The sequence below is a fragment of the Leuciscus leuciscus genome (assembly GCF_965113295.1).
Source record: "Leuciscus leuciscus genome assembly, chromosome: 19".
NCBI classification, from domain to species: domain Eukaryota; kingdom Metazoa; phylum Chordata; class Actinopteri; order Cypriniformes; family Leuciscidae; genus Leuciscus; species Leuciscus leuciscus.
In genome coordinates, this window is record NC_138743.1 from 7,810,858 (window position 1) to 7,833,644 (window position 22,787).

A 22,787-nucleotide genomic window follows, 5' to 3' on the forward strand; every position below is an offset into this window, starting at 1 on the left:
TTTTTACTCACCAGCTCATTCTGACTCAAACTTCTGATGATGAAAGTGGCGAAAAGGAGGAGGAAAATGAATATGCCAGATATTTTGGCCTAATAAGATCCTGTCATGGGGAGATGCCCAACATGCTGCCAGGGACGAAGAGGAAGCTAATGAAGCAGATGATGGGGAGATGGATATCGGCGTTTATATTTAATATTGAAAGTGCAAAGATTTTTAAATGTCTTAAAAACATGAAAATGCAATTTGTTCAAGAGATTTGTTATATTGTTTGTGTAAGTTTTATCTGTGTCTGGCACAAGTGAGGATGATGATGATGAGCAGGTTGGTGAGGAAAGTGAAGACGAGCACACGGACGTCTCCCAGGGTGTAGGCATAGACTGCAGCATTTGGACAGACCGCCTCCGTCTTCAGTGCTTCATTTGTGTGTTCTTGTTTAAGGCTCTGTAGATGACATGTTCTTTTAACTGCTGCTATTTTAATTTCTCCTCTTACTCATTCCACTCCTTCTTTCTTTTTCATAGTCTTTTCATAGCCAGTTCATCAGTTTTGTTCTTACTACTGTTCTTTGTATCTATTGTCTGTATTGTAACATATCGTGTATATACTTTGTTTTAATAAAAAATTAAAAAGTTGTCCCCCGAAGAAGGGGGGTGGTGGCGGGCCCAAAAAAAACAAAAGTTTTGTTCTTGTTGACATTATTTTATTTATTGTTCATTTTTATGCGGTGCTTTATTGTATATATTTCTTTCTTGTTCCCGGAATAAAATGTCCCTTAACTCATTGTTTAATTGCATTCTTTTCATTAATTTCTTCCACATAATCTTCCAAGATTAGTGGATGATTTTGTTGCAATGAAATTGAAGCTCTGCCCTAAATACCTGGCTCTTTTGAAAATACAGTAAGCAGATACCAGGTGTTATAACCAGGTGTCGTGGTACACACCACAAACATCAAGAGTACTGAATGCTGGAATGATTAAGTTCACTCTACGCTCCTCCAGCAAATCCCTGATTGTGAAACCTATGGCAAGCCGTTTTAACTTTTATTCATTTCCGGGATATGAATCCTTGATATCAACAATTCAATTTTCACTAGTTAAAATGATAATTCTTGATATCAGGAATAATGTTTCTACTAGTAACAATGGCAATTTTTGATATCAGGAATTACATTTCAACTAGTAAAAATGTTCATTCTTGATATCAACAATTGAATTTTAACTAGTAAAAACTATAAATCTTGATATTAATTTATATCCTGGGAATGGCAATAGGCAAGCCGTTTTGACTTTTAATCATTTGTAGGATATGAATTCTTGATATATATAAACAACTAAATTTTCACTAGTTAAAATGATATTTATTGATATCAGGAATTAGATTTCTACTAGTAACAATGGCAATTTTTGATATAAGGAATTACGTTTTCACTAGTAACGATAAAACGAATGATATAGTAATATGGCAAGCCGGTTTAACATTTAATCATTTAAACCGACTAGTCTCTATTTTCATGCTACTAGTACTTATTTTTTAGATACTAGTATCTATTCCATTAAGTACTAGTACTTATTCATTAGCTACTAGTGCTTATTCTTTAGGTACTAGTGCCTATTCTTTAGATACTAGTGCTTATTCTTTAGGTACTAGTACTTATTCAATAGATACTAGTACTTATTCATTAGATACTAGTACTTATTCATTAGATACTAGTACCTATTAAATAGATACTAGTACTTATTCATTAGATACTAGTACTTATTCATTAGATACTAGTTCTTATTTATTAGATACTAGTACTTATTCATTAGTTACTAGTACTTATTATTAGATACTAGTACTTATTCATTAGATACTAGTACCTATTAAATAGATACTAGTACTTATTCATTAGATACTAGTACTTATTCCAATAGTGACTAGTAACTATTCTTTTGTTACTAGTAACACATTTTTTTTTTTGCCATTGACTTCTATGGGGATCTGTCATTCAGATATCAACTATTCAGTTCTTACTAGTATGTATTCCAATTGTGACTAGTACATATATATTAGATACTAGTAGTTATTTATTAGGTACTAGTACTTATTTTTTACATACTAGTACCTATTACTAGATACTAGTATGTATTCAATAAATACTAGTACTAAGTCATTAGATACTAGTACCTCTTAAATAGATACTAGTACCTATTAAATAGATACTAGTACTTATTCATTAGATACTAGTACTTATTCAATAGATACTAGTACTTATTCATTAGATACTAGTATTTATTCATTAGATACTAGTACCTATTAATTAGATACTAGTACTTATAAATTAGCTACTAGTACTTATTCAATAGATACTAGTAACTATTTATTAGATACTAGTATTTATTCCAAATGTTACTAGTAAGATTTTTTATTTTACTAGTAAGATTTTTAATTGAACTATCCAGTGGCATTTCTGACTAGTCATAACATAAGACGAGTAAAAAAGCAGTTGTGACTAGTAAAATAAAAAATCTTACCAGTAACATTCGGAATAAATACTAGTATCTAATAAATAGGTACTAGTATCTATTGAATAAGTACTAGTATGTAATTTATAAGTACTAGTATCTAATTAATAGGTACTAGTATCTAATGAATAAGTACTAGTATCTAATGAATAAGTACTAGTATCTATTAAATAAGTACTAGTATCTACTGAATAAGTACTAGTATCTAATGAATAAGTACTAGTATCTAATGAATAAGTACTAGTATCTAATGAATAAGTACTAGTATCTATTGAATAAGTACTAGTATCTAATGAATAAGTACTAGTATCTAATGAATAAGTACTAGTATCTAATGAATAAGTACTAGTATCTATTGAATAAGTACTAGTATCTATTGAATAAGTACTAGTATCTAATGAATAAGTACTAGTATCTACTGAATAAGTACTAGTATCTAATGGATAAGTACTAGTATCTAATGAATAAGTACTAGTATCTATTGAATAAGTACTAGTACCTAATAAATAACTACTAGTATCTAATATATATGTACTAGTCACAATTGGAATACATACTAGTCAGAACTGAATAGTTGATATCTGAATGACAGATCCCCATAGAAGTCAATGGCAAAAAAAATTATTTGTTACTAGTAACAAAAGAATAGTTACTAGTCACTATTGGAATAAGTACTAGTATCTAATGAATAAGTACTAGTATCTATTTAATAGGTACTAGTATCTAATGAATAAGTACTAGTATCTAATAATAAGTACTAGTAACTAATGAATAAGTACTAGTATCTAATAAATAAGAACTAGTATCTAATGAATAAGTACTAGTATCTAATGAATAGGTACTAGTATCTAATGAATAAGTACTAGTATCTATTGAATAAGTACTAGTATCTAATGAATAAGTACTAGTATCTAATAAATAAGAACTAGTATCTAAAGAATAAGTACTAGTATCTAATAAATAAGAACTAGTATCTAATGAATAAGTACTAGTATCTAATGAATAAGTACTAGTATCTAATGAATAAGTACTAGTATCTAATGAATAAGTACTAGTATCTAATGAATAAGTACTAGTATCTATTGAATAAGTACTAGTACCTAAAGAATAAGCACTAGTATCTAAAGAATAGGCACTAGTACCTAAAGAATAAGCACTAGTAGCTAATGAATAAGTACTAGTACTTAATGGAATAGATACTAGTATCTAAAAAATAAGTACTAGTAGCATGAAAATAGAGACTAGTCGGTTTAAATGATTAAATGTTAAAACGGCTTGCCATAATAGTAAAAACTATAATTCTTGATATCTGTAATTGTATTTTCACTAGTGAAATGTCACCATAGGCTGCCATTCAAAATCAATTGTTGATATCAATAATTGATTTCTTACTTGTTGAAATTCCAGTTTCACATAAGATATCTTTAATTCACCTTTAATTCACCTTAATTCACATAATTACAGATATCTTGAATTAGAGTTTTGACTTGGCCAAATGACGTTGCAGATATCTGTATGCAAATTAGGCCCGCATCACACTTTAGGCGGGAGCAGAGCATGTTGTTCAAATCATCACATCACATAGCACCTGTTAACTGTTAACTTAATTAGCACTGATTAGCACCATGTCGGAGCAACCAGAGGGCGAAGGAGTTTTTAACTGTCTTTTTAATGCTGTTAGATACTGTTTCAAACTTTGAAAAAAAAAGAACTAATCTGAACTAAGAACTTTTTTTTCTCATCTAAGGAAGTTAATGTTATTGTACTTTCATGGCAAGAATAGCATGCATATCAGCATCTTTATTAAAGTGAATTAGTGTAAATCTCTTTCACGCATAAATCTTGCGTCAACAATAACCTACGTAATTTTAAGCATGATCATAAACATAGCATTGCAACATTTTCTATTTTTTTTGTATATGAAATATTGTATATAATTGTTTTTTATTTGTATGTAAAAAAACATTTTCTGGTGTTTTTTTCGATTACAGGCAACGCCATGACTGCTTCTTTCTTCTTCCATTCATAGAAATAAGGAAATGAACCCACTTCTTCCTTGATTATGGCAGGGAGGGGAAATTACTTATTTATGGATATCTAAAATAGAACAATGTCATGCACAATAATTTGCACTAGTCATAGTCATAATGATGTTTGAGATATCTTTATTCAAAACTGAATTACAGGTATCTCTATCTGTCGTTTCGACTAGTCACAATTACGTTACAGATATCTTGAATGACAATTCCAACTATCCAAAATGTAATTACGACTAGTCAGAAAGACATTGTTGATATCTACAATGTTAATTCCGGATAGTCAAACTTAGCTTTTAAATGTTAAAAGGGCTTGCCATAATAGTAGTCTCTGTATGATTCACTTCTAGAGTCCAGGTTTTTGGCTTTCTGTGAGACAGTATCTGTGCAGTCAATTACACATGCAGGTTGTGTTTGAAAAGTGTTCTTTAAAAGCTTCGGGCAACATACTTTGATTGTTTCACGAGGCAACCAGATAACAAGATCCTTGGTGTTTTCAGACATTATGTCTATCCAGATTCCAACAGTCTTGCTGACCTGACCTTGCGACGCTTTAAATCATCGTGCTAAATCAGCCATGACAAAGTTTAGCCTTAGTTTCATTAAGGTCATTAGGATTTGGTCCACAACAGGCATGGATGAAGAAGTAGGAGCAAATGGTTGTAGGCAGGTTACAAGGGTGTGAAACGCAATGAGTGGAATCCCTGTATACAAGAGGGAGTCTGCATCACTCTTCAAAACACTATCTGCAACAGGGCATGATAATTCTGGGGATGGTGTAGTGCTCGCTCTGCAGGTGATGGTTGGCCCTTTTGAATAGGTGTGATCCTCCATCTCTGGGTCTGACCACTGTGTTTGGGCATCACAGGAGGGCTTTAATGTAGAGCACGGCTCCTCATCTCGATCCATCTCTTCCGACCCATCAAGCTCATCTGAGGGTAACAATACAGTTCACAGTTATTAGGGCATTAGAGATGTTATCACTTCATCATTATTGGATTGTGCTGCTAACACATTCAGTTTTTATGATATGCATTTTAGCTTTAGTTTCTGAGAAGGGTCATTCTGTGACAAATCAACCAAATTTCAATTTCAAGCCAAATCAAATAACCAATCGGAGGAGAGCCCTTCTAGCCAATCAGAGGCGAAAAAGGCGGTACCATCCTGGGGGAAAAAATATTGCCCCCAGGAATAAGGTGGATACATTCCATATAAATTGTTGCATTCAGTAATGTTAACTTGACAAAACAAAGCTTTAAAACCTAACATGCATACATTTTTTTATATTTTAGACTATTGGTCAAAACTATTACGTACACATTTTAAAACTTAAACCTTTAATTTAATTTAGCTTCAGCATCTTAATGCCCTGGAAATATGCATAATATAGGCCTATAATGTGTGTCTTTACAAGCTAATATATATATATATATATATATATATATATATATATATATAAAGTTCAGTAATAATCAGAGGTGGGAGTAAGTCACACATGTGCAAGTCACAAGTAAGTCTCAAGTCTTAACCTTCAAGTCTCAAGCAAGTCCGAGTCAATTTTGTGAAAAGCAAGTCAAGTCGAGTCACTGCTTTATGTCAAGCAAGTCAAGTCAAGTTGTAGCTTGGGTCACAAGTCACTGGCAAGTCATACAAACGTTTGATGATTTCACTGAATTTATATATTAAAATAAGTTAAAACTACATAAGCTGTGGACTATGGTTTTATTTGCATCATTTTTTTTTAAATATGCATTTCCACATACAGCTGAGTGGTTACTACAATAAAAAATAAAATTAAAATTAAAATTAAAAAACTACATAGCCTAAAATGTAAATGTAACTGAAATTAGGCCAACATTAAAGCATGAAAAATAAATATGCCTCAAACATTGCACAAGACCATTAAAATGTATTAAACAATTCACAATTTAACTATAATGGTTCCTATGCCACCAAATGGCATTCTTCAAACTGGCATCCCCTTTATGGAACATGAACACATCCCAACAAGTTAGATCTTTCCTTTTTAACAAAAGAATAACAAGAAAAAAACTGTAATAATTGAATTGACACAAAACTTACACCTGTCAATCAGGTGGACACAAAACTTACACCTGTCAATCAGGTGGATTGACTATTGTACATTATTAATCTGTGTGAGTGAGTGATTTATTAATATTTGTGAATGAATGTGTGTGCATGTGTATGTGTGAAAAGTGTATTGTTTGCATGTCCATGGTTGTGTTTGACTGTGTGTGTGTGTGTGTGTGTGTGTGTGTGTGAGAGAGAGAGAGAGAGAGAGAGAGAGAGAGAGAGAGAGAGAGAGAGAGGTGATTTGATTGAGTGTGATTGATTCATTAATATTTGTGAGTGAATGTGTGTGCGTGTGTATGAGTAAAGAGTGTATTGTTTGTTTGCATGTGTGCATGGTTGTGCTTGCAAGTTTGAATTTTTGTTTTGTGTATTTGTGTATGCATGGTTCGGTTCGAAAGTCTGTATGTTTTTTTTCTTTGTGTGTAGGTGTCTTTTTACAATCTTTTAGTGGTATTAACTAGCGATTTCTTTTTACTTACTCTATGCCCTATATACTAGCGGTATAAGCTAAACAGTTTTTAGAGATAAAACTCTTTACATTCGATTATCATGAAAACAAATCCCAGAGAACGGTAGACTGTACCAATGCATTATTAATTATTATTAAATTACAGTTAAATTTTTTTTTATATTTCTTTTAACATTCAAGTCAACCCTGGGATAGCAGACTATATTGGTAGCATATAACTAGACAGTACAAAGGGATGCATGCAGGTAAGAAAAACTGGAATATGGCATATTTTAACATATTTTAACCCGATTTTCATTTTCAAGAAAATATTTTTTCTCTGTGCTTTTGTATGTAATGGATTATTCAGATCATAAAAAAAATCATTAATCCAAGGCACTCTAATATTATTAAAAATATATAGAAAGCCTTTATTTCATCATGGCTTTAATATTTTAAAATCAGGTGACAAGTACTTGCACAACTATGCGTTGTGGCTAATGAGCCTTTGTCAGGGTGTGTGACCAAAGCCCCTTTCACACAGAGATTCAGGAAAATACACGGATAAAGTGACCCAAGATTTGACCCGGGTTCGTTTGATTTAGGTTCATTCACACTGCCAGTGATTTTCCACGCTTGTGCTTTTTTTCCCCCTCTGATTCGATCATAAAATGAGAAGGGTCTGGCTGCAGACTGTGGGCAGAGAATGTCTAATATGGCGAGAAGTTTCACTCTCACTACACTTCCGGCTTTTGAACTGGTTGCAGTTCCACTCTGATTCCATATGAGGGCGCTCACAGGACGAGTGCAGAATGAATGGAGGTCAATGGCGGTATACCCCTCAAAATCCACTTTTCTCAGGATATAATTTTTTGTCTAGTAATTTGAATGTTGTATTCGAAAGGAGATGCAAAGAAATTACACATTGCTGGGTGTTAGATTTTTTAGAGTCACTTATTTGATTTTAAAAAGTCTTTCAAAATGTCAATGACGTCAGAATGCTGACGTCATTAGCAGAATGCTAGCGTGTTATGGGCAACAACAACTCAACCTGTAAGAAATCAAAACGACATAAGTACTCGTTCATTCAACTTTCGACCTAAAACCCATGTTGAACTTGCAAAATCTACTATCACATCTGAGATTTCTCAACGGCAATCGGGTGAAAGAGACAAATTTAGCCGTCTAGCCCCATTGACTCCCATTCATTTTGCACTCATGGCGAGCGCCCCCAGTGGAACTCTGGTGGTACTACAACCAAAATTCGGTACAATAGGGCTTAATAGGGAGTGGACAGGCTCTCCGTAGACGGGCTCTGCCGTAAGTCTGCAGCCAGACCCTCTTGGATTTTTCGCTGAACCCCCTCTCTCTGCTCCTCCGCTTCTGCTGGTTTCAGTCACGTGATGCTGGCTCTGAACGAAAACGCGTTGTGGAAACTTCTCCTTCGAGTTTGCAAAGGCAGGGATAAGCGGTGAGTGACTGTCAGTTTGCAATTCGCAAATCTCACCACTAGATGCCGCTAAAAAAATACACACTGCACCTTTAAACTGCTCTGTAATGTTTTTCTATGAACATATTAGTTCCTTCTTACTGTCTATGATTAGTTCTAAGGTATATCTTCTGCCTTCAGCTTATGTTTGCTTTTGCAGCGAGCTAAGCAAAGGCTTAATAAAAGTCGTAGACAGTTGTCAGGGTCAAATTTGTTTACTGAAGCCCAATTTGTGAAACTGTAACACAAATGAACAATGAAATTTTAAAAAATCTCATACAATGTTACATTCAGTTCACATAAATCAAAACATTATTTAAGATGCACATAAATCACCCTTACATAACTTAGAAGATAGCTATGTTAAGGAGAACAATCAAGCATCACAATTATGTGCTTCGGGCTACATTTAACATGTCACATGCAAATCGTTCTCAAACATATGTATATATCAGAATACATGTAATCATATTTTACCGCTTAGATTAGTCTTTTAAACTTACAGATTGTGCCGTTTCAAGCGCAAAACAAGAAGGATGGACGTGGATGCACCTCTATAATGGCTGATATATTATTAAAGGCGATGCACTTCTCAAAGCGACCACAAGGTGTCAGTATTGACAAAGTAAACCATAACTAAGGCAAGGATAATATTCATTTTTAATATTAATGATACTTAAATGTTTCGAGTATAAAATCAACAGTTTTCTCCAAAGGCGAATCTTCGCACAGCTGCCCAACGGCTCCTTTGTGCAGACATTACAAACACTGAGGAAAACCGTTCTAGGTAGGGCTGTCGAGTTCCTGATGTTATGAAGTATATATATATATATATGTGTGTGTGTGTGTGTGTGTGTGTGTGTGTGTGTGTGTGTGTGTGTGTGTGTGTGTGTGGCAGTAAGTCCCATAAACAATACAGTTTCAGAGAGAAACTCTCCATGTTCTTCATCCATGAGAGTTAGAAACTACTATAAAAAAATTAAAAAAACATGCTGGGAAGTCACTGATACAACAAATGCTGGAGTCACACTAAATATATTGTCAGCAACATCACACTTTCAGAAGATGAATTTCGACTCGACAATTGAGGAACATTACATGAGTGAATTAAATTTGCTGGTCTTTTAAATGAATCACTACTGACAATGGAGTTTAGATCAGTGGCTTTCAACTGGTGGGACGCAGGTATGTTCTGACAGAGAATAAACCAATCTAAATAATAAACTGGAATTAAAGAAAATATTAAAGAACATTCAAATCAATAAAGCAAATTTTTTTTTTTTTACATTTTAAAAGGGGGGAGAAAAGATCTTGAAGCAAAACTGAAGTAGCACTATAGCTAACATTAACATTACCTTTGGCTAAATGCGGGCTGTACAGACAGGTTTGAAAAGTTTATTAGCTATCTTCATGCCTGACTCCTACTTGGCAAGTTAACTTTTCTAAGAATAAATTAACCGTTAAGCGCCATATGATATAGCAACATCGTGACAAGAAGTGCACTGAATAAAACTGCCATTCAGAGTAACGTTAGTGTTAATCCTCTCCACTAGTTGACATACTATATATAAAAAGTATAGTAAGTGAACACACCTAAAAAGCTATCCCCTTGGCATTTATAAGACACCTCTGAAGTTAATTGCCAACAATGGGCAAGTCTGACTAGCCTTCTACATAGATATTGTACTTGCATATTGTTTGCAATTAACTTCAGATGTGTCTGACTTATCAATGCCAAGGGGATAATGTTTTAGGTGTGTTCATTTACTATAAATATATTTTTCTTATATAATTTTTTTTTTTTTTTCTATTTCCATATACAGGTGTTTGTGTGTATATGGGATGTCACAATTATAGAGTTGTGTGTTCGATAATGTTGAGAACCTTGTGAACTGGTGAAATGCTTGCTTATCAAAGTAACTTATGTCTTGATGGACCCTACTTTATGCACTGTGTACAGTTATGCTGGTAGTGGGGTAATGTCATAATGGTTATTGGGTTGGGCTTGGACTTAAAAAGGGAAATCGTAATGCTTTAGTATAATAAGACATTATGGATGGTTTTGTACAATGCTAATCTTTTTTAATTTTTTCCTCAGATAATCTTGCTTTTGCTGTTCTATATAAATAAACACTGCTCTAAGGTAAGAATGGCTGATCAAATGCATTCTTTCAAATCTAATCTGATTTTATTATTTGCACGCTGGTGTGTGCACGCGCAAGTTTTCTTTCGCTTGAATGCTTAAATTGGCACGGCTTGAAAACGCGTGCAAATTATAAACTTTCATGACCATGCAGCACTAGCCCGATGAGGACATTGACAGTTCCTTCAACCGGAACGTCTTTCAGATATAATGTTCAATGTTGTGGAAATAAAGAAATCGATTCGTGGCTTTTGAGAATCGATAATGAATCGACCACATTTTAAAAAACGATTAAGCGAAAAATCGGTTTTTTTTAGTTTTTTTTTTTTAGCCCTATTTGGTGTGATGAGATGATAAAATCTTTTTCTTTCTTTCTTTTCTTAGCATACACCTCCTACTGACACCCCAACCCATGCAGCAGCTGGCAGAAGTCTGTCATCAGGCCAAACTGGATATCAAGTAAGAAGGGCAAGAAAGCTATTCTATTCTTTTTTTTCTTTTCTTTTAGAACACCCCACAAGTACATGCCACACAAAAAGTCTTCTCGGGAGGCTATGCCCACAGGTAGGAATTCTACAAAGTGATCTCTCTCGGTTTACTCTGACATACGTACAATGTTTTGCTACTAATCTGCTATGCCTGCTTTTTCTTGTGTCTTACAGCACTTGCCAAGGAGATCCTCATCCAGCTTGTTGGGGGAGACATTAAAGAATCCAGAGGAGAAGAAGAATTTGGTGAGTTAAATTATGCATTCATTAGATCATTCCTAAAAGTCAGCCCCCACTCTCACTCATGCTATATTCCTTAAATAACTGAGGTACATGTCTTCGGTTTCAGACCACCTACTTTAATTTTTAAAGTCTTATTTCAGTTTTAATATTTCTATATTCAAACTCTATTTAAAACATTAACATAACATTGTTATCATGAATTTAAATGCATTTTCCACTTCTGAGCCTCATTAAACAGTCTGTAAATATAACTAAATGCCACCTTTTTGTTATATGCCACCTCTGCAGTGCAAAGATGAAATTTGTTACTACTGATTTCATTTGATTGGTAACTTATTCTTCGTGATTGCGTCTTATTGTAACTCAATTTATGAATTTGACTTAAGATGACATTTAATAAGGTTAAAGAAAAAGCCCCGGCATGTAATTTTATAGTCAAATATCGCCTTATAATGGGAAGGTTAATTTGTCAATGATCAGAAGGTGCTCCTAATTTTTTTACTGTGCTCCTAAACTTTTTAAATGAAAAAGAAATGTAAGCGTAGAGCCCTGCATCCAAATTAAGTTTTGGTGGTTGCTGAGAAACATCACATGGTCATGCTGCCCTCTTCTATCTTGTGTTTTTCTCAGATGCAGTCCGCCGGAATGCCCTGACCAAAGATTCTACAGAAAAGGAAATAGAGATCCTCATCACCAGGTGGCTGTGGCTAGCCTCTGATAGGGATGGTGGCCGAAGCCAAAGAGCGAACATGCAGACTCGTAGACACAACTCAAAAACGCAGTGGGCCAGAATGAAATGTTTCAAAGTTAAAAATGTTGATATTGGAAAATAGTATTTGAACTCCTTGATTTTACATTAATGCTGTGATATTTCAATATCTGTTATTAAAAAGTGTGTGTTCATTTATCCTATTTTTGTTAAATTACCAGAGGGGAGAGTGAAGTGTGGTCCAATAAAAAAATGTGGTGGGTGGACCTTGGTTCTTCTAGGGGGGTCCGGGGGCATGCCCCCCCCCCCCCCCCCCCCCCCCCCCCCGTTAATATACGATCGCCAAACGCTGCTTAATATCAGATCTACTGTAGTGTGTCGTCATTGGCTGATTACATGACTGCTTTGATGGCATGCACCTGTGAAGGGAGGACAAAGGGACTTTAAAAAAAGAGGTGTGGTGCAACCGGAAAACGCTGAGTGTGGTGACCTGTTGAGAACGTTTTGGCTGTCTCTCGGGGACAGTAGGTCCTCCGGAGATGAAGATAGCTAGTTAGCTAGCTGCCTTGGGGTGAGATAGTTGAGTTGTAGAGGGGGGAAATTAGTGTCACCGACTACCTCAGACTATTGCTCGGCTGACGCCCGCACGCTACCGAGATTCTATGAATGAATGCCCACGTGCTACCGAGATTCTATGAATGAATGCCCACGTGCTACTGAGACGTTATGAATGCCTTGATGCATACGACGGAAGGATTTTATGAATGAACTTTAAGTTCCGCCCCTGGACGGTAGAGTGACGTCTTCGGTGAGAAGACGGGTTGCTGCGATCACTACTCACCCCCTACGGATGAGTCTACTCTGCCCCACGAGAGGGAAGTGTTTTTAATCTATTCCTATATGAATTGTTTGACTGTGTATTGTGTAACGGACAGCGGGTTAAAGAGGGAGGTTGGGGAATTGAGAACGGAGGAAACACGCCTTACGTGTGATCACTGTGTGCTGTGCAGGCTGGGGTGCTATGTTGAGTATCAAACACTGTGTGACGTATTGAGCGTGAAACTCACTGTGTGTATATGAAGTGTTGTGCCTTGCGGAGTTTCCCGTGTTTCTCTTCCCTGGCTCCCTATCTTATCTGTACCCGTAGAATGAGTTTTAGCCTCTCTATTTGAAATAAAGTGTAAATTCTCTTTGATTAAACCGACTGGCTGTTCTTTGACCACCGTAGGGCTGTTCTGAGGTTTATTACACTACTATAGCGCTTTACTCCTTCGAGGATACGACTGGTCCGAGTTTCAGCCTACCACCTCCACCCCTCTCGATGAACATACCTCCATGGTTACGCCGTGTGCCGTGTGCGCTTTCCTGGAGAAAGCGGCGTAGGAGGAGAGGAAAGCGCGGGGGCCTTGCTGCTAGGCTGAGATTTTGCCTGGCCTCCTCTCGATGGATCTGTCAACCTCGTCTGGATGCTGTGCGGACGGAGATAAATCGCGGCCTCTACATCCCGAGGCGCTCTCTGGAAATTCCTTATCAATGGATTGTACACTTGTCAGCGGACTCGTTGGCGCCTCCTTGCCGCCGCCGCTCACCGCGTCTTCGGCGTGGTGGGGTGGATTGTCATCATCTCCGTCCACTTTGTCGGGCATCGCACATTGTTTCGCAACAGGTCTGTGAATCATCTTCGATCAAAATGGCTCTAGTAAATGCAAGGTCGCTGGGAAACAAGACGTTTATTCTTAATGACTTTATAAACTCTGGCAACTTAGATTTTTTATTTGTGACTGAGACCTGGCTGTCTGTTGGAGATAATACTCCTTTCTCTGAACTCACCCCCCCTAATTATACATTTTTTAATTCACCCCGTTTGTCCGGTCGGGGTGGAGGACTGGCATCTGTTTTTAGAGATGGTTATTGTTGTAGAATCTTAGAAATCGACAGTTTCACAAGTTTTGAAGTTCAAAGTTTTGTGCTGGACTCGATGAACTCGTTGGTGGTGGCAGTGGTTTATCGTCCACCAAAAACAAACAAAAACTTTATCGCCGAGTTCTCCGAATTTCTAGGGGATATTACCCCTAAATTTGATAGAATTCTAATTGTTGGTGATTTTAATATTCATGTTGGTTGTGAATCCGAAGTGTTAGTGAAAGAGTTTCTCAGTCTCATAGAGGCGTGTGATTTTGTCCAGTGGGTGAAAGAACCAACACATGCACAGGGTCATATTTTAGACTTGGTGTTAACACATGGTTTTTCTATTTCAGATGTGCATATCGATGATTTGAGTTTTTCGGATCACAAGCCTATAATGTTTACTGCTGATATTTCTTGTCACACTACTGAAATAATGAGACCTGAAAAATGGTCACGTGTTGGCCTTTTTGCTCCAACCTCGGTGGAAAAATTTTCAGTGACATTCAAAGAGACCTGTGATTTGCTTTCCTCAGATTATCTTGTTAATGTGTTAAATGTGGACGAGCTTCTTAATACGTTTAATTATGTATGCACTAGTGTTTTAGATATTATTGCCCCTATGAAACTAAAAAAATATAAAAACAAAATAGAACCATGGTTAAACAATAATACACGTAGTTTGAGGAAAGCCTGTAGAAGGGCAGAACACAGGTGGAAAAAGGATAAACTCCAAGTATCCTATGATATGCTACGGGAATCTTTAATGACATACCAAAAAGCAGTGAAAGTTGCGAAATCTCAGTATTTCTCTGAGATAATTCGCAAAAGTACAAATAGTCCCAGGGCTTTATTTAATATCTTGAATTCTATTTATAATCCAAACGGAAAAATTTGTTTAGTGGAGTCCTCAACTTTGTGTGAAATTTTTTTGATATTCTTTAAGGATAAAATTGATACAATTAGACAGTCCATTATTCCTTGTACTGACGACCCTGTTGAATTTTTAATTCCCACCAAGTTTTTTAACTCATTTGAGCCGATCACATTGCTGGGTCTAAAGGATTCAGTTGCTAAGCTGAAGCCTACCACCTCTGCATGTGATATTGTTCCGACCCAATTTTTTTAATTGATACTTGATTATGTTGGGGATTGGATTTTAGCAATTATAAATAAGAGCATTCTTTCTGGGATTGTTCCATCCTTTTGCAAACATGCTATGGTGAAACCTTTGTTGAAAAAACCAGGTCTGGATATAAATATCTTATCAAATTTTAGGCCAATCTCAAATTTACCTTACATGGCAAAAATCTTAGAGAAGGCTGTGTCTGTGCAATTGCAGAGCTTTCTAGAAACAAACAACATTGCAGAAAAATTCCAATCTGGATTTAGGAAAAAACATAGTACTGAGTCAGCACTTCTAAGAGTTTTAAACGATATTTTATTATTTGTTGATTCCGGGAACTCAGCAATCTTGGTGCTACTAGATTTGAGCGCAGCATTTGATACAGTTGATCATGAAATTCTTTTAACACGTCTTGAAAAGTGTGTGGGCATTCAAGGAACTGCCCTTAGTTGGTTTAGATCTTATCTTAGTAATAGAACCTTTTCAGTGGGTATTGGTCGCGCTGTATCATCTGTAGCACGAGTTGCCTGTGGTGTTCCTCAAGGGTCTGTTCTGGCTCCCACTTTATTTTCTTTATATATGTTGCCACTTGGCTCAATTCTTAAGAAGCATGGAGTATCCTTTCATTTTTATGCAGACGACACCCAAATCTATCTCCCTTTGAAACATAATGACAAGCAAGGCTTAGAAACTTTGCTTGCCTGTTTAGCTGATGTACGATCTTGGATGTCTTTGAATTTCTTGCACTTAAATGAGAGTAAGACTGAAGTAATTGTTTTTGGCCCCTCTGTGGGGAAAGCAAACCCGAATCTTGATTATGATTATTTAAACTCCTATATCAAACCCACTGTGAAAAATTTAGGAGTTTTTTGGGACTCATCGCTCAAGTTTGACCAACATATAAATTCTGTGGTAAAGTCTTGTTTTTTCCATATTAAACTGCTGTCCAAAGTCAAAACTTTTTTATCTTTTAATGATCTTAAAACTGTCACACATGTTTTTGTTTTATCTCGTTTGGACTATTGTAATTCTCTGTATATGGGATTACCTAAATCCTCCATGTTACGTCTTCAGATGGTCCAAAACGCCGCTGCCAGGTTTTTAACTGGGGTTCGTAGACGAGAACACATTACTCCGATACTATCATTTTTAAATTGGTTGCCAGTGTGTTATAGAGTTGAATTTAAAATTTTGTTGTTAGTTTTTAAGGTTTTGATTGGTATGGCACCATCCTATTTGTCAGATCTTATAAATGTGAAAAAGTCAACAAGATGCTTGCGATCCTCAGACAGCATTATACTGTCATATCCAAGATCAAGACTGAAGTTGCGAGGCGATCGTGCTTTTTCAGTGGCCGGTCCTAGGATGTGGAACAGTCTTCCCTTATCTGTGAGGTCTGCCACGTCTGTTTATGAATTTAAATCTAAACTACAGTCTTATTTATTTACTCTTGCATATCACTCAATTTTTGATCTCCCTAAACCCAAACTATAGTGTTTTATTTTCTGTCATTAATGTTTTGTGTGTGGTTTTGTTTTATATTTATTAACTTGTACAGCACAGTGGTCGACGTCAGTTGTTTATTTGTGCTTTATAAATAAATAAATGAAATGATCCTCCTCACTATCATCATCATCACAGGAGCTGATGAAGGGCAGAAAACATATATTTTGACACAGTTTACAGTGTCTGCTTTAAGGGCCTGTTTCTATTTTTTCACGCTATTTCTCTGCACAAATCTTGCGTTTCTTCTCCATCTCGCTGACTATTTTGACAGATACACACTGACACTGCTGCACGCTCGCTCACTCGTTTAAAGTTGTGATTGGGCCAGCCCAGTGTCAATCAAGAAAAGAACCAATGGGCCGCTGATCTACGTGTTTCATGGGCTGGTCTGTCAGAAAAAAAAAAAAACTAACACTGACTTTTTTTTTACCACTGCATTACACCGGCACAAACCCAGCGCCGCCAATTAAGCAAAACAAAACAAAACGAATGGGCCGCCGATGTACACATTTTATGGGCCGTAAAAAAAATAAAAAAAAAAAAAATAAAAAAAATAATATGTATGAGTATGAGATGTATCGGCCCAAAAAGCATGTCGGCCCACCGGGCAAATGCCCGGTATGCCCGATGGCCAGTCCAGCCCTGCCTACGGTTGACACTTATAGAAAACATGAATCTTTAAACTATAACACAGGGATTTACAGAACCAACAGGCCCTCATTTTAATAACAAAGAAACGTGAGTTTGCCATTAAACATTTTATTTGCACTTTGTAGCCTACCAAATAATGCACGCATTGGACAACATCTCGTTAAAAAAATGACAACAAAAAACGGTCGTGCTTTAAAAATTAAAATCAGCTGCTTTTACATTCTTACAGTGAATTATCATCCTTTGCGTAAAATCCCGAGTTTGTAAAACATCTCCTTGAAGTAGGCCTGCGTTCGTTTTTAAACAATAACTTCATCCATTCTGTTTCTTAAGTACAATAAAACATTAGCCAAAAGATCTTAACTAAAATTACCATGGTAAACCGACAAGATAGACATATAGCCTACGATTAAAGTTAGCATTTAATATTTCTTTAATACGGCCAAATCATTCATAAAATCGTACTTAAAGGAATGCGCATGCTCAGACCTGAATCGTCTACACCAATAAGATTGCGGTATTATAAACCAATTAAATTGGGTGTGGGCGGAGTGACACGTGTCTATAGCAACCGGAGACGTTTTTACCAACAACAAACCTGAAGAATTCAAACACTGTTTTTAGAAGTTACTGTTAGCCCGTATATTTTACTATTCTCATCGTCCAATAAATTAGACATGGCGACTATCTTCGGCAAGATCGTCGTGGGGACTTATGTGAACATAAAACGCAGCGATGGTGAGTTCATATTTGGATAATTATGAACAAAAAACTAAGGCATTTTTGTTGAGGTTTTTTGACGCCCCCTCATGGGCATTTTTTATATTGTTTCACCATGAAGAATATCTTGTCATAAAAGCAATAGATTAAGTTCATTTTGGGCTCATTTTAATTGTAATTAAATGCTGTAAAAAATGAAGTGCCATTTTCAACGATTTTGAATGTTTCATGAGATGTTGTAATGTTGTAATAATTGTAACTTAGCTCTTTGTAATCGTGAGATTCGTTTTTCTACGATCTGTGCATGCCTCGTGAAGTTATAAGCGAAAACCAAATACTCTTTCTCACTTAGAGCTTTTGAATTTCTTACAGGGCAAATACACCGGGTCAATGTGACAGCTTTGAATGAAGAGGACCATAGTGTTTCTGTGCGATGGTTAGAAAAAGAAGAGGTAACGTTAAGTCTAGTAGCCTCTCTGCTGTTTATATTAGGACATTCTGTATGCTTTGGTATGAGCAGTGTTATTTTAGTTTAGAGATGCTATTATAGTTTTTATTACTATTTTGAATCAGTTTTTATATTTTCCATTTTAGTTAAAAATGTGTTTCAAAAATGTGTTTTTAGGGTTTTAGTTTTAGTTAACTACAATAACCCTGTTTTGGATAGAAGTTTTTTTAATTGTAATTTTCACTTTTTTTTGGTAACAGATTGATTTGGAGTGCATATTCTCACTAAATCCAGAATTAGCTGCAGAGGAAGAGATTTCCTTGAGCCCTGTTACACCACTGCCTCCTACACCCAGCAAAATGCCTAAGGTTTGTACAAGATCACAGTTAAAAGTTGAGTTTGCACTCTAATTGTTCGCATCTTTTGAACCTTTTTGTACGCTTTTGTTTGTGTGCAGAAACATGGAACTATAACACCGGGAACAAGTGAAATCCGATGCAGAGACAAAAGAGGTATATTTGCTCTTATATGACTCATGATTAAGGCTGCACAATAAATCAGAATAATTTCTGAATTGCAGTATGCCCATGTGCGATTAATCTGCTAAAGACTATGATTTAATTAAATAAATATGTAGTGTGCATATTATCATTTTGAAGCATTCTGGGTGCTTCAAAATGAAGGGGTGACATGCATGTGTCAAGCTCAGTGTGCTCAGTCTGAGGCTGTGTAGTTTTCAAAGACTGCACACTCCACAAGCACTTAATCTTGACAGTATAACAGAATTCTAATATTCAGTGCTATAATTATTCTTTGAACCTTTAGACAAAATACTTAAAAAAATCGAAATAAATAAAGTTTGCATTTGTTTTTTGTTAAGTAATATTTGATACATCAGAGTAATAAGTCATTAAATAGAGCTACACCAGCCGGGACTTCATCTAGACACATTCTGGATAAGAAAATCAAACCTGCCAGATCCAACAAAAAAATAAGTTCAAAATGCATTGAATCCATTAAAACGCATTTAACGATTGCATAGGCTAATAAAGGAAAATAAACTGGACGCTATGAGGAAATGTATTTTTTATAAACTGTGATTTTTTTACCTACTAATGTAAATCAATATTTACATAGTATAAAGGCCCGTTCACATCAAGAACAATAACTGTAAAGATAAAGATAACAATATTAGTGTCCACACCAGCAAACGATAATGTTCTGTTTATTATAAAAGTGCACGCTCAGTTTTGTCGTCTGCTGCTTTAAATGCTCAAGCTCTTTAAAGTAGGATGGATTCTGATTGGCTGTCATTGTTTTTGTGTTCTCTGTGCCGTTATCAACAACTTTGACCTCATATCATAATTTGTAATCAAAATGTCAACTTTTATTCAAATTAAATTACTTGTCTCAGCATACTACCATACTATGCTGTCTGGGCTGTGTTTCAAAATTTGGAAAGCTGTCTACCTGAGTGCCATTTGTGCGCATTATAGGCATGTTTGAGTGCTCCTGGTAAGTTTTCAGACATAGTCTGACTGTGATTTGCTGACTCTTATGTGTTCTGTTGTGAAGTTGTCTCGACCCGGGCACGGCCGGCCCAGCAGCAGCAGCAGCCAGAATCAGCACCCCCTCCACCTGCACAACAACCCTCTCAATCCACACAGAGCCAGACCCAAAGCCTGGGCGGTAAATGACACTCCTCAGTGCTTTTCAGTCTGTTCATGTCAACCCCCTTTTCCCCATAGGAAAACTCTGAAAGCCAAACTGAGGCCTCCTGCAGAGGATGCATGTCATGCATAAAGACAAAGCATCCTTTTGGAGTCTTTATTTTGCAGTAAACCTAACCTACTGTTTGTATCTTGGCTCAAATCTTGTGGGGTGTGGTTTGGACACCCCAGCCGTCCCTCTGAATGTCAGTGAACGTCTGTGACCGGACAGCTTTGACATGAACTGATTAATCCTCTTGCTTTGAATTTATGAAGCTTACAAGTGTCTGTCTGCCGAATTAATCTGGAATCAAAATGGTCAACCTGTTTTCTGTGTGCCGCACGATACTGCACTTCCGTTGGCCAGAACTACAAGCTTTCTTGACTGATTTGCTTGTTTATTGATTCACAGATATGTTGTTGTGATTCTCTCTTAAACAATTCTGAATTGATCTGATCCATGCAGTGTCTATTGTCAGGTTATTTCGGTCATATTTTAGTTTATGTATGCCCCATGCTGTTGATAGAAAATTGAGATGCTTAGACAATAATTTTGGAATTAGATCATAACTCTCCGAAAGTCAATCTAAAAATTCCTACCCATAGTTTAGTGTTGCAATATGAGTCATTGTTCAAATTGCACACTGTAATTGCTGAATTATGTTATTATGTAGATGAAATAAGAGTCTGAATGAATATTAATGACTGTTATGTGGCCTAATCTTTTATTCCATGTTCTACTGATACTATTATTTGCAAGTAATAGCAGTCATTTCAGATATGTTGTGGACTATCAAGAGTAGGGTGACCACCCGTCCCGTCCCGCTTTGCGTTGTACCGCTCAGCATTTTCACCCCTTGTCCCGCACGTCGCATATTGAGAAAATGTCCCGCATTTTCATCAGTCTATTGGTTTTTAATATTAAGAAAACTTGCATGCGTTCTTTTGCCTTTGTCCTTTTAAAAAAAGCATTTTATTTATTATTTTTGCGGCGTAGTTTTTCAGATATTTAACAGCACTTCGTCAGAAGTACAGATACAACAGCCGTTTATTAAATCCTATCCAATGGTTGAAAAGAAAGGAGTAAACACGGTCACTAGTAAAATGTGGACCGGTGATTCGTTCCATGTGTTCCCTGTCAGAAAACAAATGGATAATTCGGTCAATTAAACCATACCATTTAACAGAATTGATCAACTTGTCGTCTGCTGTGGTTGTTTTAATTCACATCCTTTCTAAAAAAATATGAGTTTTTGGTTTAATATATTATTAATATAGGCTATAAGACTGTCAATGACCTAATTTCATGTTGTTTTATAATTTATTTGTTCGTTGTTTATTTTGTTGGATTTTAGTTGGATTGGTCAGAACAGTTTCAAAAATAGTTATCTGCATGATGCCTGCTGCCTTTGGGCTCAGTGATGTTGAATTTAAATGACATGTAAAATAAAGACATGTTATGTTACATTGTCATGTAATGGTGTTTTCTGGAAGGAACTAAAGAACAAAGAACTTTTATCAGCTGAAAGTAACTAAGGCAGAATACAAATGTTTTTATTAAGTTAGATAGACATTATAACAGTTTCAGGTTTTGTTTTAGTGTTGGTAGCATGTCCCACATTGTCCCACACAAACTTATAATCGTCCCACATTTGGTTTGTTTGATGGTGGTCACCCTAATCAAGAGTGCATAGATAAATGACTTTGGAAAAGGCTTGCTCATAGAATAGAGCTTTTTTAAGATGGAGAGGGCTGTTGGCGCTAACATGTGCCAGAGGCTCTGGCTTGCCTCTATAGCCACTCTGTCTACACAAATACATACTTTTTTTTAGAGGGAGATACAGTGGGAGGGGGCGGGTTAGAGGAAGCGATTGTTGACTTTGTTAATATGGAATTGTGCTCTCTAACAGCAAGGAGGAAGTTGAACTGTGTGAAGGAAGTGGGAAAATTGCAGCAACAGAAACTGAAAAAGAAGCGAGCACAGGTGAGACTTCTTATCTTTCTGTCATTATATCTCTGCCTTGTTTCTAAGCTTCTAATTGTAATGTGTTTCTCAGGTTGACTTATAGATTATTTCACCTGATGGTGTTCCTATTGTGTATGTGCTTTTGTTTTGAAGGAGAATGATACAACGGTTCCAAACTGTGAAAAACGAAAGATGATCACAGACTTAAGAGCAAGTTTGGGCTGTCAACCACTAACCACGACAGATTTGGTAGGTATTAATAAAGAAATATCTGGGTAATATTTAATTAAAAACTTTTTTTTTGAGCTTATATGAAATTTTATTTTAAAAACAAAACAAATCTTACCATCTGATATTTTTCTATATTTTCTTTATGATGGTAATTGTTATTTAATTTATTATTCATTGTTTTATTTTTATTATGATGATTATTCCTCAAATTTTCTCTATTTGAGTTTGGGGTGGAATACTACCCGGACAAGCTGTATTTGAGATTCACATTTTAATGATGATGATGATGATGATGATAATAACAGTAATCCTGAAAACAAAATTACAATGTTTCATATTATTATAAAAATCTATTAATAAGAAAAAAAG

The 22,787-nt window shown here is 35.9% G+C and overlaps 2 protein-coding genes across 4 annotated transcripts in view; both read left to right on the forward strand.

Annotated features, from left to right (window-relative positions):
• LOC309483030 (kinesin-like protein KIF2A) overlaps positions 1-12,405 on the forward strand; it is a 32,772-nt gene extending 20,367 nt beyond the window's left edge. The window contains exon 6 of the mRNA XM_082148669.1: positions 12,078-12,405. Within this exon, the coding sequence (XP_082004795.1) occupies positions 12,078-12,101 (24 nt within the window). The 3' untranslated portion in view covers positions 12,102-12,405. The remainder of the gene's footprint in view (positions 1-12,077) is intronic.
• The window catches only part of LOC309482981 (kinesin-like protein KIF2A), a 61,933-nt gene that overhangs the window by 31,237 nt on the left and 7,909 nt on the right, over positions 1-22,787 (forward strand). The window contains exons 5-11 of one of the 3 annotated variants that reach the window (XM_082148596.1): positions 18,020-18,082; positions 18,437-18,516; positions 18,773-18,880; positions 18,970-19,024; positions 20,088-20,201; positions 22,132-22,205; positions 22,341-22,436. In XM_082148596.1, coding sequence (XP_082004722.1) covers positions 18,020-18,082; positions 18,437-18,516; positions 18,773-18,880; positions 18,970-19,024; positions 20,088-20,201; positions 22,132-22,205; positions 22,341-22,436 — 590 coding nt within the window. Of the gene's footprint in view, positions 1-12,856; positions 13,823-18,019; positions 18,083-18,436; positions 18,517-18,772; positions 18,881-18,969; positions 19,025-20,087; positions 20,202-22,131; positions 22,206-22,340; positions 22,437-22,787 lie in introns of those variants that run through there. The other 2 variants (XM_082148595.1, XM_082148597.1) reach the window with 2 other exon arrangements.